This window comes from Malurus melanocephalus, unplaced genomic scaffold (genome assembly GCF_030028575.1).
Source record: "Malurus melanocephalus ecotype Western Australia unplaced genomic scaffold, MMel_1.1 scaffold_616, whole genome shotgun sequence".
NCBI classification, from domain to species: domain Eukaryota; kingdom Metazoa; phylum Chordata; class Aves; order Passeriformes; family Maluridae; genus Malurus; species Malurus melanocephalus.
The window spans coordinates 23,891-43,194 of NW_026623848.1; the positions used below are offsets into that span (position 1 = coordinate 23,891).

At 54.1% G+C, this 19,304-nt stretch overlaps 4 protein-coding genes across 9 annotated transcripts in view; 3 read left to right on the forward strand and 1 right to left on the reverse strand.

Moving 5' to 3' along the window:
• The window catches only part of COG1 (component of oligomeric golgi complex 1), a 9,676-nt gene extending 2,860 nt beyond the window's left edge, over positions 1–6,816 (forward strand). Inside the window, 12 exon segments of the mRNA XM_057383200.1 lie at positions 93–274; positions 575–745; positions 821–974; positions 1,127–1,337; positions 1,459–2,229; positions 2,470–2,616; positions 3,451–3,612; positions 3,827–3,951; positions 4,377–4,485; positions 4,924–5,033; positions 5,126–5,201; positions 6,550–6,816. Of these exon segments, the coding sequence (XP_057239183.1) occupies positions 93–274; positions 575–745; positions 821–974; positions 1,127–1,337; positions 1,459–2,229; positions 2,470–2,616; positions 3,451–3,612; positions 3,827–3,951; positions 4,377–4,485; positions 4,924–5,033; positions 5,126–5,201; positions 6,550–6,693 (2,362 nt within the window). The 3' untranslated portion in view covers positions 6,694–6,816.
• The window catches only part of RPL38 (ribosomal protein L38), a 135,662-nt gene that overhangs the window by 13,629 nt on the left and 102,729 nt on the right, over positions 1–19,304 (forward strand). The gene's annotated exons all lie outside the window — the stretch shown is intronic.
• FAM104A (family with sequence similarity 104 member A) lies at positions 6,823–15,561 on the reverse strand. Of its 6 annotated transcripts, none has more exons than XM_057383210.1 (6): positions 15,417–15,561; positions 15,298–15,337; positions 15,152–15,215; positions 13,217–13,313; positions 9,435–9,497; positions 6,823–7,875 (listed from the first exon to the last, which is right to left on the reverse strand). In XM_057383210.1, exons 3-6 carry the CDS (start codon positions 15,196–15,198, stop codon positions 7,636–7,638), a joined length of 447 nt encoding a protein of 148 aa, XP_057239193.1. In that variant the 5' UTR covers positions 15,199–15,215; positions 15,298–15,337; positions 15,417–15,561; the 3' UTR covers positions 6,823–7,635. The 6 variants fall into 6 exon arrangements, with proteins under 6 accessions (XP_057239193.1, XP_057239192.1, XP_057239191.1 ...); XM_057383209.1 differs by having other exon boundaries at positions 15,298–15,334; positions 15,376–15,554; XM_057383208.1 differs by lacking the exon at positions 15,298–15,337 and having other exon boundaries at positions 15,152–15,297.
• CUNH17orf80 (chromosome unknown C17orf80 homolog) lies at positions 15,643–18,060 on the forward strand. The gene is made up of 3 exons (XM_057383201.1): positions 15,643–16,731; positions 17,018–17,125; positions 17,510–18,060. Exons 1-3 carry the CDS (start codon positions 15,711–15,713, stop codon positions 17,710–17,712), a joined length of 1,332 nt encoding a protein of 443 aa, XP_057239184.1. The 5' UTR covers positions 15,643–15,710; the 3' UTR covers positions 17,713–18,060.

A 19,304-nucleotide genomic window follows, 5' to 3' on the forward strand; every position in this document is an offset into this window, starting at 1 on the left:
CTGGGGAAAGCATCACAGTGCCTTGGCAGCCAGCACCCACCCCGGGTGMCYGTGTGGCTCAGGCAGTGACTCCCAKCTCGTTCCCGTGGCAGATCCACCATCCTGCAGGAGAGCAAAGCCCTGCTGCGCTGCCGGACGGGCTCGGACCAGGCGGTGGCAGAAGCYCTGTGTGCCATCATGCTGCTGGAGGACAGCTCCCCACGGCAGGCCCTGGCTGACTTCCTGCTGGCCAGGAAACTGGCCATCCAGCAGCTGCTCAACCAGCCACACCACGGTCAGTGAGTGCCACGGGCTGCTCCTTGCCAAGGGAAACCTTCCCGTCACCTCCTCGTGTCCCCAAAGTAGGGATGGGTGATTGCATAAATCTCATGGTGACGAGGATGCTGCAAAAGAGCACAAAAATTAACAGTTCTTAGGGGTTTAAACCAAGCCCAGCTGTACTGGGGAAGCAGGGGGACACAAGGCTGAATCCTTTGCCCTCCAGCCCTTCCCTGGATGGGACCACGGGGCTCGGAACACGGTGCCACTCACCTCTGCTGATGGGCTGCCTTGGCTCAAAGTCATCTCTGTGCAGGTGCAGGTATCAAAGCTCAGGTGTGTTCCCTGATGGAGCTGCTCACCACCACCCTGTACCAGGCCCACGCTCTGTTCTACACCGTGCCCGAGGGGGTGGCCCCGGATCCAGCCCTGCCCTGYGGATTGCTCTTCTCCACCCTGGAGAGCACCACGGGACAAAACCCTGCAGGTGAGCCCTGTACCCACCCAGCCATGCGGGCAGGAGGGTGCCCCGTGCTTTGCTGATCCTTGGCTGTGATTGCAGGGAGAGGAGGGGTGCTGGAGGAGGATTTGAAGCTGAGCAGCTGGTTCAAGTACCTGCCGGAATCCGTGGTGGAATTCCAGCCGGCCCTGCGGACCCTGGCACACCCCATCAGCCAGGAGTACCTCCGGGAGACCCTGCAGCAGTGGATCAGCATGTGAGTGGGACWGGGCACCATGTGATCTTAGAACTGAGGCAAAATCCCAGCCTGGCTGACTTCCTCCTCATCCTCATCATCCTCCTCATCCTGCACCCTCAGTTCAGCAGCCAGGCACCCTGTGGTTCACACAGGTGAACCTTTACCTGCAGGTGCAGCGATGACATCAGGGCAGGGGTCAGGACACTGCTGGTGTACGTGAAGAGCATGAAGGGGCTGGCAGGGATCCGTGACGCCGTGTGGGAGCTGCTCTCCAGCGATTCCAGCAGCCACAACTGGGAGGCCGTGTGCCGTCGCCTGCTGGACAGACCCRTGTCCTTCTGGGAGGAGCTGCTGCAGCAGCTCTTCCTGGACAGGCTGCAGGTGAGTGCTGTGCTCTGGGGAGCACTCTGTGCACCCCTTTGTTGTCTCAACCAGCCCACAGTGCACCAAGGGTGTGTTTATGTGTGTTAAAATTATTTTTTCCCTCCTGATTCTGTTGCAGACTCTGACCAAAGAAGGCTTYGACTCCATCTCGAGCAGCTCCAAGCAGCTGCTGGCTGTAGCCTTGCAGGAATTGGAAGTGAAAGGTGGCAGCTGTGCCCTGAACAAGCAGATCCAGCTGGAGCACAACGTGGCCCTGTTCCTGTGGTCAGAGAGCCCCGGGGACCTGCCCGGGGACGCGGCGTGGGTCAGCGTGGGCCAGCGCGGGCCCTTCGCCAGAAGCGGGCTGGCCATGAAGGCGCAGGCACTCACTCCGTGCGTGCAGAGCTTCTGCTCCACGCTGGACTCCAAGCTGAAGGCCAGGCTGGAGGATGTCCTGTGCTACCTGCCCACGGATGATTCTGTCCCCAAGGAGCCCGCGGTGCCACCGCACTCTGCCTTCGACCGCTTCGCCGACGCCGGCACCGTGCAGGGGCTGCTCCGTGACCACTGYGTMACCTGCRTCCAGCACCTCCTGGGCTGYGTCAGGGAGCAGCTCCAGAGCGCCCAGAGCCAGCTGGACACCCCTGGGGACGCCAAGCTCAACGCTGTGCTCTTCATGGCCAGGCTGTGCCAGGCCCTGCCCGAGCTGTGCCCTCACCTGCAGCGCTGTGTCCTGGGCAGGGCGGGCGGGGCGGAGTTGGCACCCAAGGAACCACGCTCTGCCAAGAAACTGGGCAAGAACAAAGCCCAGGAGGTGTCCCCYGAGCTGGCCAAGTGGCAGGGGGTGAAGGCAGAGCTCCTGCAGCAGAGCCTGTTGGCKTATCAGATCTGGAGCTCAGCTGTCACCAAAGTAAGGAGCTGTTTCCCTCCTCAGAGATGTTTTTTGGGGAGGGTTTCCCTCCCTGGGGTCAGCACTGGCTGCTGAGAGCTCCCTGTGCTGCTGCCCAGTTGGAGAGGGGTGGGATGGTCTCCAGAGAATTCACTTTGAGAATCCTTCAGTTTGTGGAGGTTGCAGGAGGCCACAGGCAGGGTGGGCTGGCTGTTGTGGCCCTGTTAGAACTGTCCTGTGACTGGGGCTTTCACCTTCCAGGGGCTGGTTCAGTGCTTCACCCACACGCTGCTGCTCGACACGGCTGGGGCTGTCYTGGCCACAGCCACCAGCTGGGATGAGATCGAAATCCAGGAGGAAACCGAGTCTGGGAGCAGCGTGACGTCAAAGATCCGGCTGCCTGTGCAGGTAYGAGGAACAGCCCGGGGAGGAGCAGGCACTGCCTGCCAGAAACACTCCCTGAGCTGCTGGGGAGGTTGTTGGTGTCACGAGCAGAGGATAAACACTCTCTGGTGCTCTTTGAGATACTCACCTCTCGAGGACAGAGGTCAGAGGAAGGAAATGGGTCATTGTCACTGTTTATCTCTGTGAGTAAGGTTGGCCCAGATCCTGTAAAACTGAGCCAGAGAAGGACTTAGGCCTGATTTAAGCAGAGGTCCCAGGAGAGAGATTTCTTGGAAGTTGGATGCACTGAAGGCCAGGGCTGCAGCWGTGGGACTGTGGAATCCTAAGGGAACTGAGGCGTGTGGCTTCCCATGGGTGTGGTGGTGGCACAGGCAGGACCTGACAGGGACAGAGCAGGTGGCAGTGGTGTGGGGGAGAGGCCCTGGAATGAATTCTGTGTTTGCACAGCACAGGAGGGGCTGGACAGGGAAATGTAGTGAACCTTAGCCYGTGAATTCTGTGGATTCTGAGGGAAAAAGCAGCTGGATCAGAACTCGGGAGGCCCAGGAGAAGGGTGAGGGGAAAACAGCAGGGTCTGTGGTGACAGAAGAGGCACAACAAACAATTCTCTTCTCACGGCACTCAGTGAACACCTCTGGYAAAGCCTTTTTGGGACTTTGAGAGCTGCTGTAACCCAAAATCTGGGGTGCCAGTAAATCAGACCCTGTGAGATGCCTCTGTGGGGCAGAGCTTTGTGGCTGCTGAGGAAGCAGGACACTACAACCACCCATCTGAAGGGACAGGGAAGGGAATGGAGCTTCCAGCCCATGTGCAGATAAACCCTGTTCTCATCCCCAGCCCTCGTGGCACGTGCAGTGCCTGCTGTTCAGCCTGTGCCAGGAGGTGAACAGGGTCGGTGGCCACACGGTGCCCAAGGTGACCCTGCAGGAGCTGCTGAGGAGCTGCATGGCAGAGGTGCTCGCTGCCTATGAAAAGCTGGTGGAGCAGAAGCAGGAGAAGGTACCTGGGTGTGGGATGGGAGGGTGGCTGGGAATGCAGGGACACATGGAAAGGGGACACTTACACTCATCCTGCCTCCCCCAAAATTGAGGCAGAATGGGGAAAGACACCAGATTTCACACTCTGGTTGTGCTGGGGCTGTTCTCAACCATTGCCCCTTGGGCAGCCTGTCCTGTGCCAGGGAGGAGCCCCATTCCTGCCTGTCCCTTTGCAGAGGCCRGACAGCTTCCCCCTGACCCAGAGCAGGGCTCTGCAGTTACTCTAYGACCTGAGGTACCTCAGCATCATCCTGACAGCCAAGAGTGAGGACACAAAACCCAGCAGGATCAAGGACTCCAGGTATGGCACGTTCTGGGGTTCACATCCTTCCGGTGCGGTTTGGGGAGCCCTAAAACGGTGCAGGCTCCAAGCTCTGCCACTGCATCAACACTRAGCTCATCCTCAAACAGAGGAGGGCTGGGATTCTGTGGCCAAGGGCTGAGGGATTGGGCTGTCCCCCTGTCCCTGTGTCATAGGGATGTCCCTGGAGAGAACAAYTGAGGTTCCAGCCAAGAGTTGTGCAAGCTCCAGCCTGGAGCACCGAGGCCTCTCTCCCGGGGGGTACCACAGGGAGAAAGTTCTGCTGCTGGGGGTTGTGTAAGGGCTGCAAACCCTTGGAGCTGTTGTGCTGAGTAATTGCTGCTCTGCTCAGGAAATCCCTGGCTGTTTCAGAGCTGGCATCACCAGGGGTCAGCCCTGACAGGAGCCCKGTGCTCTGCTTGCAGGCTTGAGAAGGTCATCGACTTCCTGGAGGGACACATCGATCCCTTYGACCTGGATGTGTTCACCCCACACCTGACCAGCAACCTGAACCGCCTGGTGCAGAGAACCTCGGTAGGGAGCAGGGCTGGACGTGGGGACAGGGCTGCAAACGCCTCCTGCAGGGCTTTCAGCTGCTTAATGCCTCCAGATAAGCACTGGCACTTCCCTGGAAAGGGGAAGAGTGTGCAGTGCCAGCTGAAGATAAGAGGAGCTGGCTGAGCCCYGTGTGTGGGGCTGGCTGAACTTTATCTAACAGGATTCACTGCAGCCTGTGCAACACTAATYGGGTTAAGTAGTGCTGAAACGGGTCTGGGACTCAACTGTGGGAATAATGAAACACAAGAGTTAAGAGGGGGAAGGGACACTCTTCACGTTCAAACTCAGTGGTGGGGCACTGAGTGAACTCACCATGTACTGCAGGGTCAGCTCTGCAGGAACCCCAAATCCAARCAGCTCCTTGTGCCTTCCAAACTCTCTTCCACAATCCAAACAGCTCTTTGTGCCTWCCAGGTTCTCTTTGGCCTGCTGACGGGCACAGAGCACCAATACATGAGCCGAGGTGGTGCACTGAGCTCGCAGGAGCTGCACAACATCCTGCCCTTAGCATCCAGCCAGATCAGGTGAGGCACCCAGCTCTTCCAGGCACTCTCCTGCCTCTGGGAAGCTGCTCTGGAATYGCTGCTTCCTACATTTCTTCCTTCCATCTCTTAAGGTTTGGACTTCTGCCWCTGAGCATGTCCAGCTCCCGGAAGAGCAAATCCACTGCCAGGAGCACAGAAAGAGTCCAGGTTGGTGCAACTCACCGTGAAAACTAGGAATATTTCCCCAGTATTTATTGTCCCTCCAACACTCGAGCTTGTGGGGAAAAGAAGAAAGTAGCCAAAGATKATTTCACCTGATTTTTATTTTCAGTAAAATGAATCATTACGGCAGCACAGCAGGAGATGGGGTGGATTTCTTCAGGACCCTCCAAAACCCCACCCTTTGCCCCAGTGYTTTTGGGGTCACTGCTCTGTGGCAGAGCAGGCAATGCCCACCCTGCAGAGGCAGTGAGGGTTTACATGGATGAGGGGAATGCATCAAAGACAACTCATTAAATAGGGCTGCAAGGAAGGCTGAAGGACAGTAGCTAATGTTTCAACTCCTTTCCAGTGGGATGCTGCCCTGTAACCCCTGAGGAGGCCTGGCCAGGTACCCCAGCTGTGTGAGGAGTGTCCTGCTGCTCTCCTGGTGCTGAGTTGTAGCAGCCAATCTTTCTGTTGCTCCATTTCYCCCAGTTTAAAACGTCTGCTTAGATGGAGCTCTGTGTGCTGAGTGAGAGCCAAGGAATACCTCACTGCTGTGGGAAGCAGCAATTAATGTTTCCTTTAGTCATTACCAACCCAAACCATCTGTGGTGGTCTTGGCAACTGGRACAAGTTGTTGAGTCTTGACAAGAGCCAAAACAAGAGTTCAAGGTCTGTTTGTACCAGTGTCACTTGAGATGATGTTCAATTTGCAACTCTCCTTCTCCATAACTGGGAATGGAGGACCAGACCCAGTAGAAGGGGTGTTTGAAAGCCCAGAATTCCCAGTAAAGGTATTCCTTACCTCTCCCAGCTCAGCTGCAGTAGACAGTAGCAGTCTGCAGTGATGTCTGGCTCGTCCTGTCACTCCCCTCAGCTGCTGTGCTGTGCTCAGCACACCTGTGTTCTGTGCTAGCCACACTTCCCAGGATCCCTCACAGATGCTTGCTCCTTCTTCAATGTTAAAACACGGCTGGAGAGGTTAAAATCCRTAATTCTCCAAGAACAGCTCCTGCAAGGGCATCAGCTGTGCTTCTACCACGCTGTGATCCCTTGCTCCGAGAGCACCAGCCCCTGCCCTGCTGCTCAGAGTGTTTTGATGAGTGTTGGGGGTTTTAGAGCATTGAGTGCCATCCGTCACGTGCCTGTTGCTAATGGCAGTGAGGTGCTGCACTGCTGGCCCGGGTGTTTCTGTCACCAACCCAGCAGTGACACCGCTCCGGGTGGCTCCGGCTGCACGGGAGGAGCGCTTGTGCYGTGGTTCCACCTTGCAGCTCCTGTTGCTGAGGGAGGGTAGGGAGGGAGCCCCRGGGGTGCTGTGATAGTCAGAGTCACTTTTGTCTTTCCCAAGGAGCAGGCTGCAGCTCCTGTGCTGCCCAGAGAGGACGAGGCGGCGCGCCCGGGCTCCCTGTTCCGGCAGCTCGTCACCGAGGACGAGGAYGCGGTGGCACCGTCCCTCTTCAAGCTGGGCTGGCTCTCAGGCATGACCAAGTGAGGCAGCAACCAATAAAACTCTGCTCTGGCTGTTTGTCTTCACTGAGATCTCTCTGTCCCCGTGGCAGGAGCGGTGGCACCTCTGGGATTGTCAGTACTTCCCATCCTCAGCCACAGCAGGGCGTGTCACCAGGCACAGCTTGGATTGTCCTTGTCCCCTGGCTGCTGGAACAGAGCTGGAGCTGCTCTTTCACCTCCTATCCTTACATTAAAGTCAAATTAAAGGAAAAAATGCCAAAACAACCTACACACTAACAGAAAACAAAACATTTCACAGCTGGAAAGGGGTGCTGGAGCAGGGTAAGACTCCTCCAGGCACCACCACCCTGCTCTTGAGTGGTCCCTGCAGCACCTGCCCGACCTGTCCTGGCTCTAATTTCACATCTTCCTTCCAGCCCTGCAGCAGTGAAGCTCATAAGAGATTCATCACCCTGAACTGGGTGGGASCTCACAGCTGGCCAGGCCTAAGGACCTGCACTCACTGCTCCTATTCTCACTAACTCTAAATGCTCAAAAAATTATGTTGCCAAATTATTTTTTAACTAGTTTATTGAAATTAAAAAAAGACTTATAAAACTGAAGAGGAACGCTTAAGAGAACTTTACAGAAAGCAACAACTTGCTAACAAACAGATTAGGCAGTCGATTGGAATTGGACAGTTTGCAATCCTATAACACACATGTGGACTCCTCAGTCTCCTCTTGCCATGTACTTTAGAACCACCCCAAAAAGAATCCTATAAAAATTGCTTCAAAGCCCCTTTTTGCATTGCAATAGTGCAGCAAACCACAAGTAAACAATCTCCTGTTAACCTGTTATTTCAAATATAGACTGAAAAGGCAACAGGCAATTTTGTGCAATTCCATTTTAACAAACTTTGAAGTTGAAATATCAAATCTACACAGTGCTGTCCCTTCACAGAAGGCAGGGAGCTGCTGGGTCATCATGTAGGGAGGCGTCCCCGGCTCTGTAGGCTGTGGAAGTGGGCTTCCTTCAGGATCTGGTTGATGTGGAAGTAAGGACCTTGGCTTAGTGCAGACTGCTCATGGAAGGGCTGGGAAGAGACAGGGCTGGATCCTGCAATCCTGGGGTTGAGGCTGGACTCTGCTCTGTCGGGGCTGTTGATGCTGCTGCTGCTACAGCTGCTGCTGCTGCTGCTGCTCCCGCTGTCACTGCTGGAGGACTGGGACACAGGTGAACAGCAACATCAGACACTTCTTCCTCACCCCACGGAAGCAAACCTTTAGGATAAATCCCTCCCTCCCATATTTCCAGCCTGATGGAGTGAATAAATCCACCTTGGCATGGAGAGGTTGTTGTTACCCACACCARTGTCACAGAGCTGAAGGGACAAGCCTTCACCCAGGGTTCATTGACCTCCAGGATGTTGGATTTCAATCTTTCCCAGTTAAACCCTCAGCTCTGCCCCCAACCCCACGTTAGCACTAGTGAAGTTTGCTGGAGTCATCCGAGAATTGGAAAATAAAGAACATTCCCAGGCAGGGAGGGCAGCTCTGGCACTTCTGCTCTAGCAGAGGTTTGAGGGAAGCACCATGCAAAGCGTTTTCCTACAAGGCAATCCTAAAGTGAGATCTGAAGCATCCAAAGCAAGAGGCTGTTAAATGCACACAACACCCATTTTAAATCTTTGAACACCCTGACATCAACTCTTCTCCCAGTTAAATACTCCATKGCACTTAACTGGAAGTGTTCCAGAGCAATTCCATACCAATTTCCTTGAGATGACAGTGAAAGAGCGACAGGCACCCAAGAATTCCACAAGCAGCAAAGAGAACTCAGCATTTGACTGGAATGAAAGGCCAGGGCTCATTTGCCAGCATTTAGGATAACCTCGTTTCTGGGAATGGCTGGAAGAACATTTGCCATCATCATAAGGGATTCAAAGACATAAAACTGCTTGGCTCACACCGTTTTAAGGGCTGCTAAGGAGAGGTCCCATTAGTTCCAGCTGGAATATTTTAGTTCTGKGTGATTTGCTGGTCAGGACCTGCAAATATTTGGGTGAGTCAATCAGCGAGGGGCTACTCTGCCATCCCATAAATGAATTGATAAAAGCAGCCAGAGTAAGTGACAGCAGCTAAAAAAACCCTACAWTTTTGTAAGGATTAAGCCACAGAASTCAAAGCTTTGTGGCCACAGCAGAAGAAGACAAATTTCAAGAAGTCCCCAGAGATTTACCACATGCAGAAGGGCCTCACTTGGAGTAAATCAGGAATGGTGCAAACTGCACCCAGCAGTGTATTTGCAATAAATCAGGAATRGTGCAMACTGCACCCAGCAGTGTATTTGCAATAAATCAGGAATRGTGCAAACTGCACCCAGCAGTGTGTCCAAGGCCCAGGGAGGCACTGTGGATGTTTGGAATAGAACACAACCCCCCCAGCACTGATCCACCATCGATCCTGACCATCCAACCCTAACAAATTCCTTTGTTTTGCTAAGCACCAAAAATGCTTCAGCTCTGTGGGAGCACAGCAAGSCAAGCCAAGAGCCCCAGGCTGCGAGGAGAGAGAAACACGCAGCGGGGTCATTCCCCAGGGAGCACAGATGGAACCACAGGAAAAACCTGAACCCAAATCCTCTTCCAAAATCTAAAGAGATCCCAGAAGGACAGGGGGGAGCCGGCAGAGGGGCTGGGCAGCCCAGCTACTGTTGCAGAGCAGCACAAAAGAGTCACAGGCGATGCTGGAGGGGGTCACAGCAGCCTTGAGAGAAACCCACCGCACAGGACACTTTGTTTCCTTTTAGTCTGCGCTCCTTACTGAGCTTCGTTACAGCCACCTTCTGCAAATCAAGGTAAAAATCCAAATGAGAACCTGGCCTCGCTTGCTGCTCACATTTCACATCTCAACAAACATTTCCAGCTGTTAGTAGCAGTTATTTTGTGCATCTCAGAGGTTCTCAAAGCTGGCACTGTGTCCTGGGACGTGCTTCTGACACCTCAGGCTGGTGACAGCCGTGGTTTGTCAGACCCTCTTTATTTCCAGTTCTCTAATGCAAAGATTCACTAGCACTGGAACCCCTTTAGCATTGCCCAAATCACATGGAACACCTACCATGTCCCCAGGCTGTGGTGCACATTCTGTAACGCTTTTGGACTACAATTAGACAAGAAAAGAATCCTTAAAGTCATCAAATCAGCAGACAGGCATCAACAAAGCTTTACAGGGCAAAGGAAAGCAGCCCAGTGACATTTATGAATACTTTTAACTATCAAAAGGGCATCTTCAAGGTTTGCTGGGCTCATTAAACCATAACATCACACTGTTTTAGAACAAACGTCCTGTTCAATGTATCAACGTGCAGATCTGTGACAACCCCTCGTGACAGGAACTGGAGAAAGCCACTGAGCCCCTGCTGCTCTCAACATCTTCTAAGATGAGTTTAACAGAGCCACTATCTGGTTTTAGTTACAAATGAAGAACCAGCCCTACCCTCAACAGAGGGGGACAAGAACTTTGATTTAATCTCTGCCAAGAACACCCAGAGGTGTTTCTGAGCTCTGGGAAATCCTGGCATCAGCCAGAACAAAGAGGAACTACAAGAAATTCGGGTTTGCAGAAGTTRTTCAGGAAGGAAAGGGTCAGCCAGAACACWGAGACTTYGCTTCCTTCCCAGGGAAAATGAGAGCAAAGGGTTTTCATTGGTGATTGCCCCGGGTGCAGAGCACAACTGGGGAKTCTCAGCATTCCCATGAGTGGGATSCCCTTAGAGGATCCATTACWATTTCTCCTGAYTTGATTTAGGGGCAAGCAATGGAKTTCTAACCAAATACAGGGAAAAYAACRCAGCTGACCYCCTGGAAAAGGGAGAACAAGGCTGAACAGGAAGCGAAATTCCATGGCAAAGGCTCTGCCTCGCTAATGTTTAACGTTGGCTGTCGCTCCAGCCCCGTGTCTGTGCCTGCCCAAGGACTGAACCCCAGAGCAGAGGTTTCTGTCACTCTCAGGGTGGCTGTAACCTGGGAGCAGCTTCTCCAGGAGCAGCAGGAATGGCACATCCTTACAGCAATTTGTCAAAAAGCAGCAMTGAGAGAGAATCTGTGAAAATTGGAAGTCAGGAGTGCTGCCTGTCCTGGTGAAAGGACAATCCAAGGGGAGAAGACACAAATCTTTTGGAATTGGATCTGGTTGGGGTGAGCAGTGGGATTCAAAGTGAGGGACTGAGGRGTGACATCACAGAACAGCTCATGTTTGAACTGCCACTAAGGAGAAAACTTCCTTTCACCTCCTTCTCCAGAGCAAAAAACATGCAAGACTTAAAAAAAATAAGAAGAGATCCTGCCAAAAGCCAAGTCCTGTTTAAAAATGCAGCTGCCTGCTTGCCATCTTGAGGCCATGGTCTCAATTTGAAAGAGGGAACAGTCAACTTTTAACTGAAATGGGCCAGAGGAATCAGGACTTTGGGTAATGTTTCACAAAAAGCAGGTGTGCAACGCCCTGCAATGAAAAGTGACCCTCACGTGCTCTTGGAAGTCACAAATTGCTCCCACACCCCCTTTCTCACTCAATATCCCAAAACCAGTGGGGATTTTTAACCAAAAGAGGTGTCTTTGCACACAACCAAGTATGAGGGAAGTAAATACAAGTGTTACAGCTGGCTGAGACTTTCCAGGCGACACCRATCGGAAGCACTTGTGCACAATGAGCACAAGGATTTCTCCCTTTGGCACAGGAAGTCCTTAACCAAACGTTGGAATAATACAGATTTAATCTCGGGGCTTGAATTTCTGRGCATGCTCAGTTCAGGGATCCAAGAAGAAAACAAGCAAAAAAAAAAAGAGAGGGAGAGAAAAAGCTCTATTCATCAGGAGACAACATTGGGAATTCTGTTCCTCAGAGAATGAGGTGGTGTTTGGGAAGCTCCGTCCACATTCCTCAGCAGTGAGAGCTTCTCCCTGCCTCACACCAGGGTTTAATGTGTTAAAACCAGACTTTTACCAGGCAAGTGCATGCAAGAAGCAGAGTCTCTGTTAGGCTGAGCAGTGACCTTGCCCCGGGTCAGTCATGCCCGTGCTGTTCCCTCGCAGMACCCAAAAACCAGGCCAGGGTGAAGGTCACCCCTGCTGTGTGGCCACAAACSCAGTGCCAGTCCTGCTTTTAGTGGCTCTGCCCAAACACCAGGTGTTTACACGACAAGCAAAGGTGCTTCTGCCACTCACCATCAGGGGTTTTCCTCATTTCCTTAATTTCATTACTCCTACTTCAATCCCTTGTTCCACACTAAATCCGTCCTCCTCCCGCCACAAAGCTGCTTTAGCCTTTAACTACTCTACACACACGGAGGGGTTTGACCTGTTGGACAAGTGATTCAGTGTCAGATGGCAACAAACCAGGGCTGCTTCTCCCCATCACACCCCAAAATGCAAAGWCTCCCTGCTGTCCTGGAAAAACAGCAACACAGCAACCAGGGCAGTTTTAAWCCCAGAGAATTCCTTCATGATGGACAGCAGCTCTAAAGCGTTTTCCAGCAGTGTCCTATCACATAATCTACTTGAACAGGTTAAGAGAGAGTCTCCCTCACAATAGGAACGTATAAAAACACATTAGAAACCATTTAGAGATTATAAAAGAGCTCAAGTTACACAGCAACTAAATATTTTCTGCAAAGGACAATTAAGAGYTGAATAATTGAGTTAATTCTATAATAATCCATACTATAATTGCTCATTACAGTCCACCTTCAAAGTGAGAAGGCTCTAAAAAACCAAGGGTATTTCTAAAACCTTGAAAGAAATTAATTTCATTAACTTCCAGGGATGCAGAGCAGGAGGAAGCCTCTGCTCTGCACCCTCCTTTCCATGAATGTTTTGCAACACAAGGACGTTGCTCACAGTGAATTTGCAGGTGATTCACACAGGAAATCCGGCAGCAGTTGGGAAATCAGCATATTTTTTAAAAAGAAATCTCACGGCTTTGCAAATTGCACCAAGAGAACACCTGTCTGGTGAGGGGTAAGAAAACAAGAGTTTATCCCACATCCAACAAAAAATAACGGAAAATAAGAGTTAAAAGCAAATGGTTGGAGTTTGAGTGTTTTAGCTGTGAACTGAGCAGCTCTATCAGAGCATTTTTTCCACATCAGATAAGGCCTGGCTGGAATGTGTTTTGTCTTCCCAGCACAAATAATCACCTCACTGTAAGTAAAGGCAAAGTTGATGGTCAGGCCAAGGGAGCAATGGACACATCCACCCTCATCATCTCCTCTGCTCTGGACACAGCAAAAACAGACACAGCAGCAAATTATTCCCTTGGGTGCTGCAAAGGAGGATTTGAAGCTTATTCCCAGAAATATTCAGGCCAGGGATAACCAGCTTCACCAGAAATGCTGATTTCCAAACTGCCTTTTACAGATTTCAATCTCTGATGTCACCAAGTCAAACCTCATGACCTCAAACACAAAGCTAAGAAATAAAAATTTAAAAAAAAAAATACACAGGATATTCCAACTGCTGTTGAAATTCAGCACTGAAGGAAAGTGGATTTGCCTGGGAAGGCTCTCACCTCAGTGTCCCATGAGTCCTGGAGGACAGTATTCCTGGTGCTACGTTTTGTCTGGGGAACGTGACCATCATCTTCATTGCCATTCCTTCTCCTCTTCCTGCAGGAAATTCAGGGAGAAAATAAATAATCAGCTTACTCATCAACCTTCTGCTTTGTTCTCTGAAGGCACCCAAAAAAGCAGGAATACTTAACAAATTAACGCAGGATGTGTCCAGACCCCTGAGGTGCTGTGGACTCTCACACTCTCCTTTTAGCTGCTGCCTAAGGGCACAGAGCAAAGGATCCTGTTTCTCACAAGATGCTTTAYACCAGTTTAAGGGACACAGACTCACACTAAAACCACCCTTCTAAATAAACTCACTGAACAATTAATTGTCAGCCTTGCACACCTAAAAATAATCCTTGGGCTCGGAGTGACACCTAACACTGAGTGCCAGTGACCACATCTTCCATGAACACCCAATTATTCACCTGCTCACACGACCCCACAAGGACTTTCTTTAGTTCCCCCACCCTGTTTGGAGTCAAGTTACCTTCCAAAACAATCATATTTCCCACGTGGAAATAAGGTTTTGTCAGGAAACAAAATTTTGTCATGGAAAACAAACCCTTCTCTGTTTTTGATGCATTTACCACCCTCTCGTGACATCTTGTCTGGCTCACTAAGTACAATTTTAAACCTAATTTTTATCCAAATCTTTGCAGGCATCAAAGCAAAGGAGGRGGATAATGGGGTGGGGGTGGTGCCAGTATTCCCAGATTAGAGGAGATAAAGGGAAAAACTCAAAGGCCAGGCTRGAYAGGACCTGGAGCAGCCTGGGACAGTGGGARRTGTCCCTGCCATGGCTGGGGTGGCCCTGGATGGGATTTAGGGTCCTTCCAACCCAAACCAYTCTGGGATTCTGTGWCATCAACACAGCAGCTGATCACCAGCAGCATCCCAGAATTCCCRTCCACAGGATTTCAGCACAAACATCAAACGATTTTCCCCACCGTACAAACATGACAAGTCAGCCAGGATCTCAGCACCCTCCAAAAACACGGGATGGAGCTGTTTTGGTGCCTAAAATTAATCTGTGCTCGAATGAGTCAAAACAGACTCGGGGGAGGTATTTATAAGCGGCTCTTTTCTTCCAGCCAGGCTGTGCAGCAGCTCAGCTGCCAGGATTTGGCCCACGCCTACAGCCCAGAGCTGCCTCCCCACTCCCCTGGGATCACAGGCACCAAACACTGTCCATCGGCTTCTCCCCGTCCTGGAACTCTCTTTGGGGAAGGGACATTCCYCCCTCACCCCATGTCTGTGCTGTCCGTGGATCCTTCCTTTCCCCAACACCTGCAGTGACCTCAAAACCTCCAGCCCGGCTCGGACAGGGCTGGGAGCACTCTGGGCTATGGAAGGTGGCCCTGCCCCTGGGAAGAGCTTTAAAATCCTTTCCACCCCATTTCCTGACTCCACGATCCCTCACTGCCTCACAACACCAGCCCCACGGTTCCTCTGGTTCCTCCCCCATCACACCGAGAACCTCCCCCGAATCCTCTGCATCCCCTGTGTCCCTTCGACCTCCCGAACGCACCCAACCTCCCCCCCGAAACCTTGAACCCCTCAGACCCCTTTAAACCCTCCCTCCACCCCGAAACCCTGAACCCCTCAGGCCCCTTTAATCCCTCCCAGCGCTCGGGGGCCGCTCTCCATTACCCCATCCCTGAAGCGAACCGCTCCCCAACGCTCTCCCCGCGGTACCCCCGGGGCTGCTCCGAGCGGCCGAACCCCCTCCCCTCAGCCCAACCCCTCCTTCCCCCCGCCCGCTCGGCAGCGGCTGCCGGCAGCTCATGGCGGAGCGGACGGGAGGCCGCGGTGAAGGGCGGAGGTGGCCCCGGTGAGGGGTCGGTGGCCGCGGTNCCCGCCCGCCCCCAGGCCGCGCTGCCCTCACTCACCTCTGTCTCGCTCCCCGCTCGCTCGGCAGCGGCTGCCGGCAGCTCATGGCGGAGCGGACGGGAGGCCGCGGTGAAGGGCGGAGGTGGCCCCGGTGAGGGGTCGGTGGCCGCGGTGAGGGGCGGAGGTGGCCCCGGTGAGGGCCCAGGCCGCGGTGAGGGGTCGGTGGCCGCGGTGAGGGGTCGGTGGCCCCGGTGAGGGGCTGAGGCCGCGGTGAGGGGCGGAGGTGGCCCCGGTGAGGGGTCGGTGGCCCCGGTGAGGGCCCAGGCCGCGGTGAGGGGCGGAGGTGGCCCCGGTGAGGGCCCAGGCCGCGGTGAGGGGCGGAGGTGGCCCCGGTGAGGGCCCAGGCCGCGGTGAGGGGCGGCAGCGCGGCCCTGCCCGGCCCCGACCGCCGCTTCCGCCGCCGCCTCGCCCCGTGACGTCACTGCGTGCGCCCGCGCGGGCGGGGCTGCGCCATTGTGACGTCACAACGCGCGCCGCGTGGGCCGGCGGCGGGCGGGGGAGCCGCGCCATTGTGACGTCACAGCGCGGCGCCGTGAGGGGACCGGGACGGTGGCGGTGATGGCGGCGGGGGCGGCGCCGGGCCCGGAGCTGTGCCCGCACTGCCACCGGCCCTTCAAGCGGCTCCGCGCGCACCTCCCGCACTGCAAGGCCGCGCCGCGACCAGCAACGAGCCCCCGGGCCTCCCCCGCCACCGGCACCGTCCCGGGGCCCACCCCAACTCCCGGTCCCGCCGCGCCCCGGGAGGATCTGAGGGGAGCGCGGGAGCCCGCGGTGCAGGACGTGGCCAGGAGCCTGGATCTGCACCCCGAGGAGGTGGARGAGATCCCCAAGAAGCTGCAGAAGGGAGTGAAGGTGGTGATCGAGAAGCACCGAGCCAGGGTGGTCCGGGAGAAGGAGCCCGGCGGCAGCGCGGGAGCAGCGGGAAGGGCTGAGGGAGGGACGGAGCCCGGTCCTGCTCCCAGAAAAAAAACTGCTCCAAAATCCAAGCGCAAGGAGACTCGGAACCAGGGAGCCGTGGGGAACGGGACTGCGAGCTCCAAAGGAGAAAAAAACACTTTAAAAGCAACAAAGGTACTTCAGGATTCCTCTGAGAGCAGAAATAGCCTCGGTGAGCTCATCCAGCAGGAGAAAAGAGACAAATCCACGGCAGGAGAGGAGCAGGTGCACCTGGAAKTCGGGGTGGGATCTAAAGCCCCCGTGTCAGCTCTGCGCCCCAAGAACCTCCATCTGTCACTGACGAAGGCGTTCAGAGGCCAGGGAACATCCAAAAATGAGCCGAGCAGGCTGCAGGGGCTGCGGGACAGCGGGGAGCAGATGGACAGAGCCCATCGTGAGCCCATCGTGAGCCTGGGGGGAGCCCCGGAGCTGGCTCTGCTCCACAGCCCCAAAACCCAGCCCACCTGCTCAYCCCGGGCCTCTGGCAGCAGCTCCAGGGCCACTGCCACGGGCTTGGAGTGGTTTCCAGATTTGTATCCTGATCGTGAAGGGCTGAGGATTTTTCCAGGGATGCATTCATTCCAGAAGGATGTGAGGATTGCAGCGGAGACACCCACGAGCCATTTCTCACAGCCCCAGCAAGGTAACAAAAGTGCTGGGATGGCAGCTGGGAATGGGACAGGAGGGTGGGGAATGCTGGGCTGCTCCAGGAAAAGATCCAGGAAAGGATCCAGGAAAGGATCCAGGAGAAGCCGTTGCAGCTGCAGAGCCGATGGTTGATGGTTTTATGGGGGTTGGAGTCAGGCTCGTGCATGTTCAGGCTGGTGGAGCCCCGACTTTGTGGGAGAGGTGATTCCCTCTCCTTTTCCCAGCCCTAATCCCGTGTCAGATCCCAGCTCCCTGTGACCCCTGTGATTGTCACCCCGCAGGTCCCCTCTCGGAGAGGCCCCTCATGGAGGTGAGGCTGGGGGAGCTGCACACCTGGATCAGCACCTGCAGCTTCTCTCCCCAGGGGCTACTGGGAGCACTGCAGAAAGGTGAGAATTCCTGGCTTTTGGGGCAGATTCATCCCCCTTCCCTGCTTTACACTGCTGCTCCAGTGGGTCAAAAATGCACAAATCATGGAATCCACAATGGTTTGGGTTGGGAAGGACCATAAAGCCCATCCAGTGCCACCCCTGCCATGGGCAGGGACACCTCCCACTGTCCCAGGCTGCTCCAAACCCCGTCCAGCCTGACAATTCCAGGGATAGGATTCCATCCCAGGACCTCCCCACCCTCACAGGGAACAATCCCTTTCCCACATCCCACCCAACCCWGCCCTCTGCCCRTGGGAATAAATAGCCCCAACATCTCAGCTTTGGAAAGCTGCACAGGAACACTGAATTAATGATTTATCCCTTTGCTTTCTCTCCCCACAGCCTGGAGCAGTTACTGTGCCAAATACATCCACGTGAGGCAGGGGGGACCCGCTGGCATCTCCATGCTCCTGGCTGGCTACTGCCTGCTCAGCTATGGCTGGAACTACCAGCACTTCAGTAAGGCTTCCTTGGGTTCTCCTATTTCAGGATTTCTTCCTTTTCCAACTGCTGCAAAGTTTTATTTTAGCATTCCTGTTAATTAAAGCTCTGGAATAATTTAAATCCTCCCCATTTAAGACTAATACCAGAGCTGAGAGAGCAGGATTCTCTAGGTGGGCAGGGGAATTTGCTTAATAAAAGTGCTGATAACAGTTCCTGACTCACAGCTTCTCCCAGGATTGTCAGGAGCATTTTGAAAAGCCTGCACAAAGCACAGGGAGATGTTCCAACAGGAGCTCCCATTCCCTGGATTTCCTGAYAAATCACGAGGGATTTGCTGGTGTTTGGGTGGTTTCCCCTTGCAGCACATGAGCTGCAGTTGGGCTCACCCTCCCAGCTGGAGCCCTCAAACAGMTCCCTGTGCTCACACTGCAATGGTTTTGTCCCTGTTTTTTTTTCCAGAACGTCACCGCTGGCGTAAATACCACTGAAGGAGCTGGAGCAGCAGCCAAGGAACAGCCACAGCTCTTTGGGAGGCAGCAGAAGCACCCAGGAGCAGGATCCCAGCAGGGATTGCCAGCAGCAGAGCCTTGGATGGGGCTGGAGCTGTGAGGGGCAGCTTGGCAGGTCCCCTCGTGTAGCAGAGAGGTGACAGGGACAGCCTCTGGTCACCCCTCCGTGCGCCAGGCAGCTTTTAGTGGTGAAATAAGAAAGCATTAGAGGCACCCAGAGAGGTCAGTGTGGGCAGTAGAGCTCCTGGGGGCTGCAGAGTCCCAAATCCCTGCTTTGGGATCATGGGACAGCACCTTATCCTGAGCTGTCTTTAGAGATTATTTGACAATTCTGTAGCTGAGTGTTGGCACTGAGGGTCGTGGCAGGGTGGGCTTCAATCCCAACAACCATTCTCCAAATCACAGAGCTGTGCCTGGCCCAGCCCAGTTTGTTCTCACCCCTTGTACTGGTGGGACTGGTCAGGACCTGTGTGAAGGCACGGGAGCAGCAGCTCAGACCACAGCACCCTAATTCCAGGGAAAAAAAAAAAAAAAAACAACCTCCACGGGATGAGCTGTTGTGCCCAAAGGGCAAAGCTGTGTCTGCAGCAGACAAACCAGGACAGTCAGGAGTGCTAGTCAGAGCCTGCCATTCCCAAACATGTCTGGGAAAGGGTTGGTCATGCTGCAGGCACCGAGGGCAAAAAGAAAAGCCAAGAATTAAAAGTCTGAGCTCTTTATTCTGCACAGTGCAGTAGTGCCGTGACAGAGGTGCCRCACCAAAAACTCTCTTACCAGCAATAAAAAACCTGTGTGGGTTTTCCTTTCCTGCTTGGGTTGTGATGTCAGACGTGGTGCTTTGTGTCCCCCTTGTGCCCAGGATCCTGGCACGAGCCAGTCCTGCCCCCTCCACCCCTCAGGAACGCTGCTGCTGTGCCAGGGGGAGCAGCCAGCTGTGGAAAATSCCCGTTTTCATTGCATGAAGTGATTTCTGTGCGAGCTGTGAGTGGTGCTGGGCCATCCCCGCTGGCTTTTCTAGGCCAGGAAAGTGCCGTTCCCCRTCCCTGATCCGTGTGGGAGCTCTGGAGTCACTGTCCCARCAGCATTTCCAGCCGAGTCCTCCCRCTCTCACCRGCACAGGGACTGACTGATCCGCTCTGGAGGCAGAGGGAATGGGATCAGGCACTGCCACAGCCCCACACGCT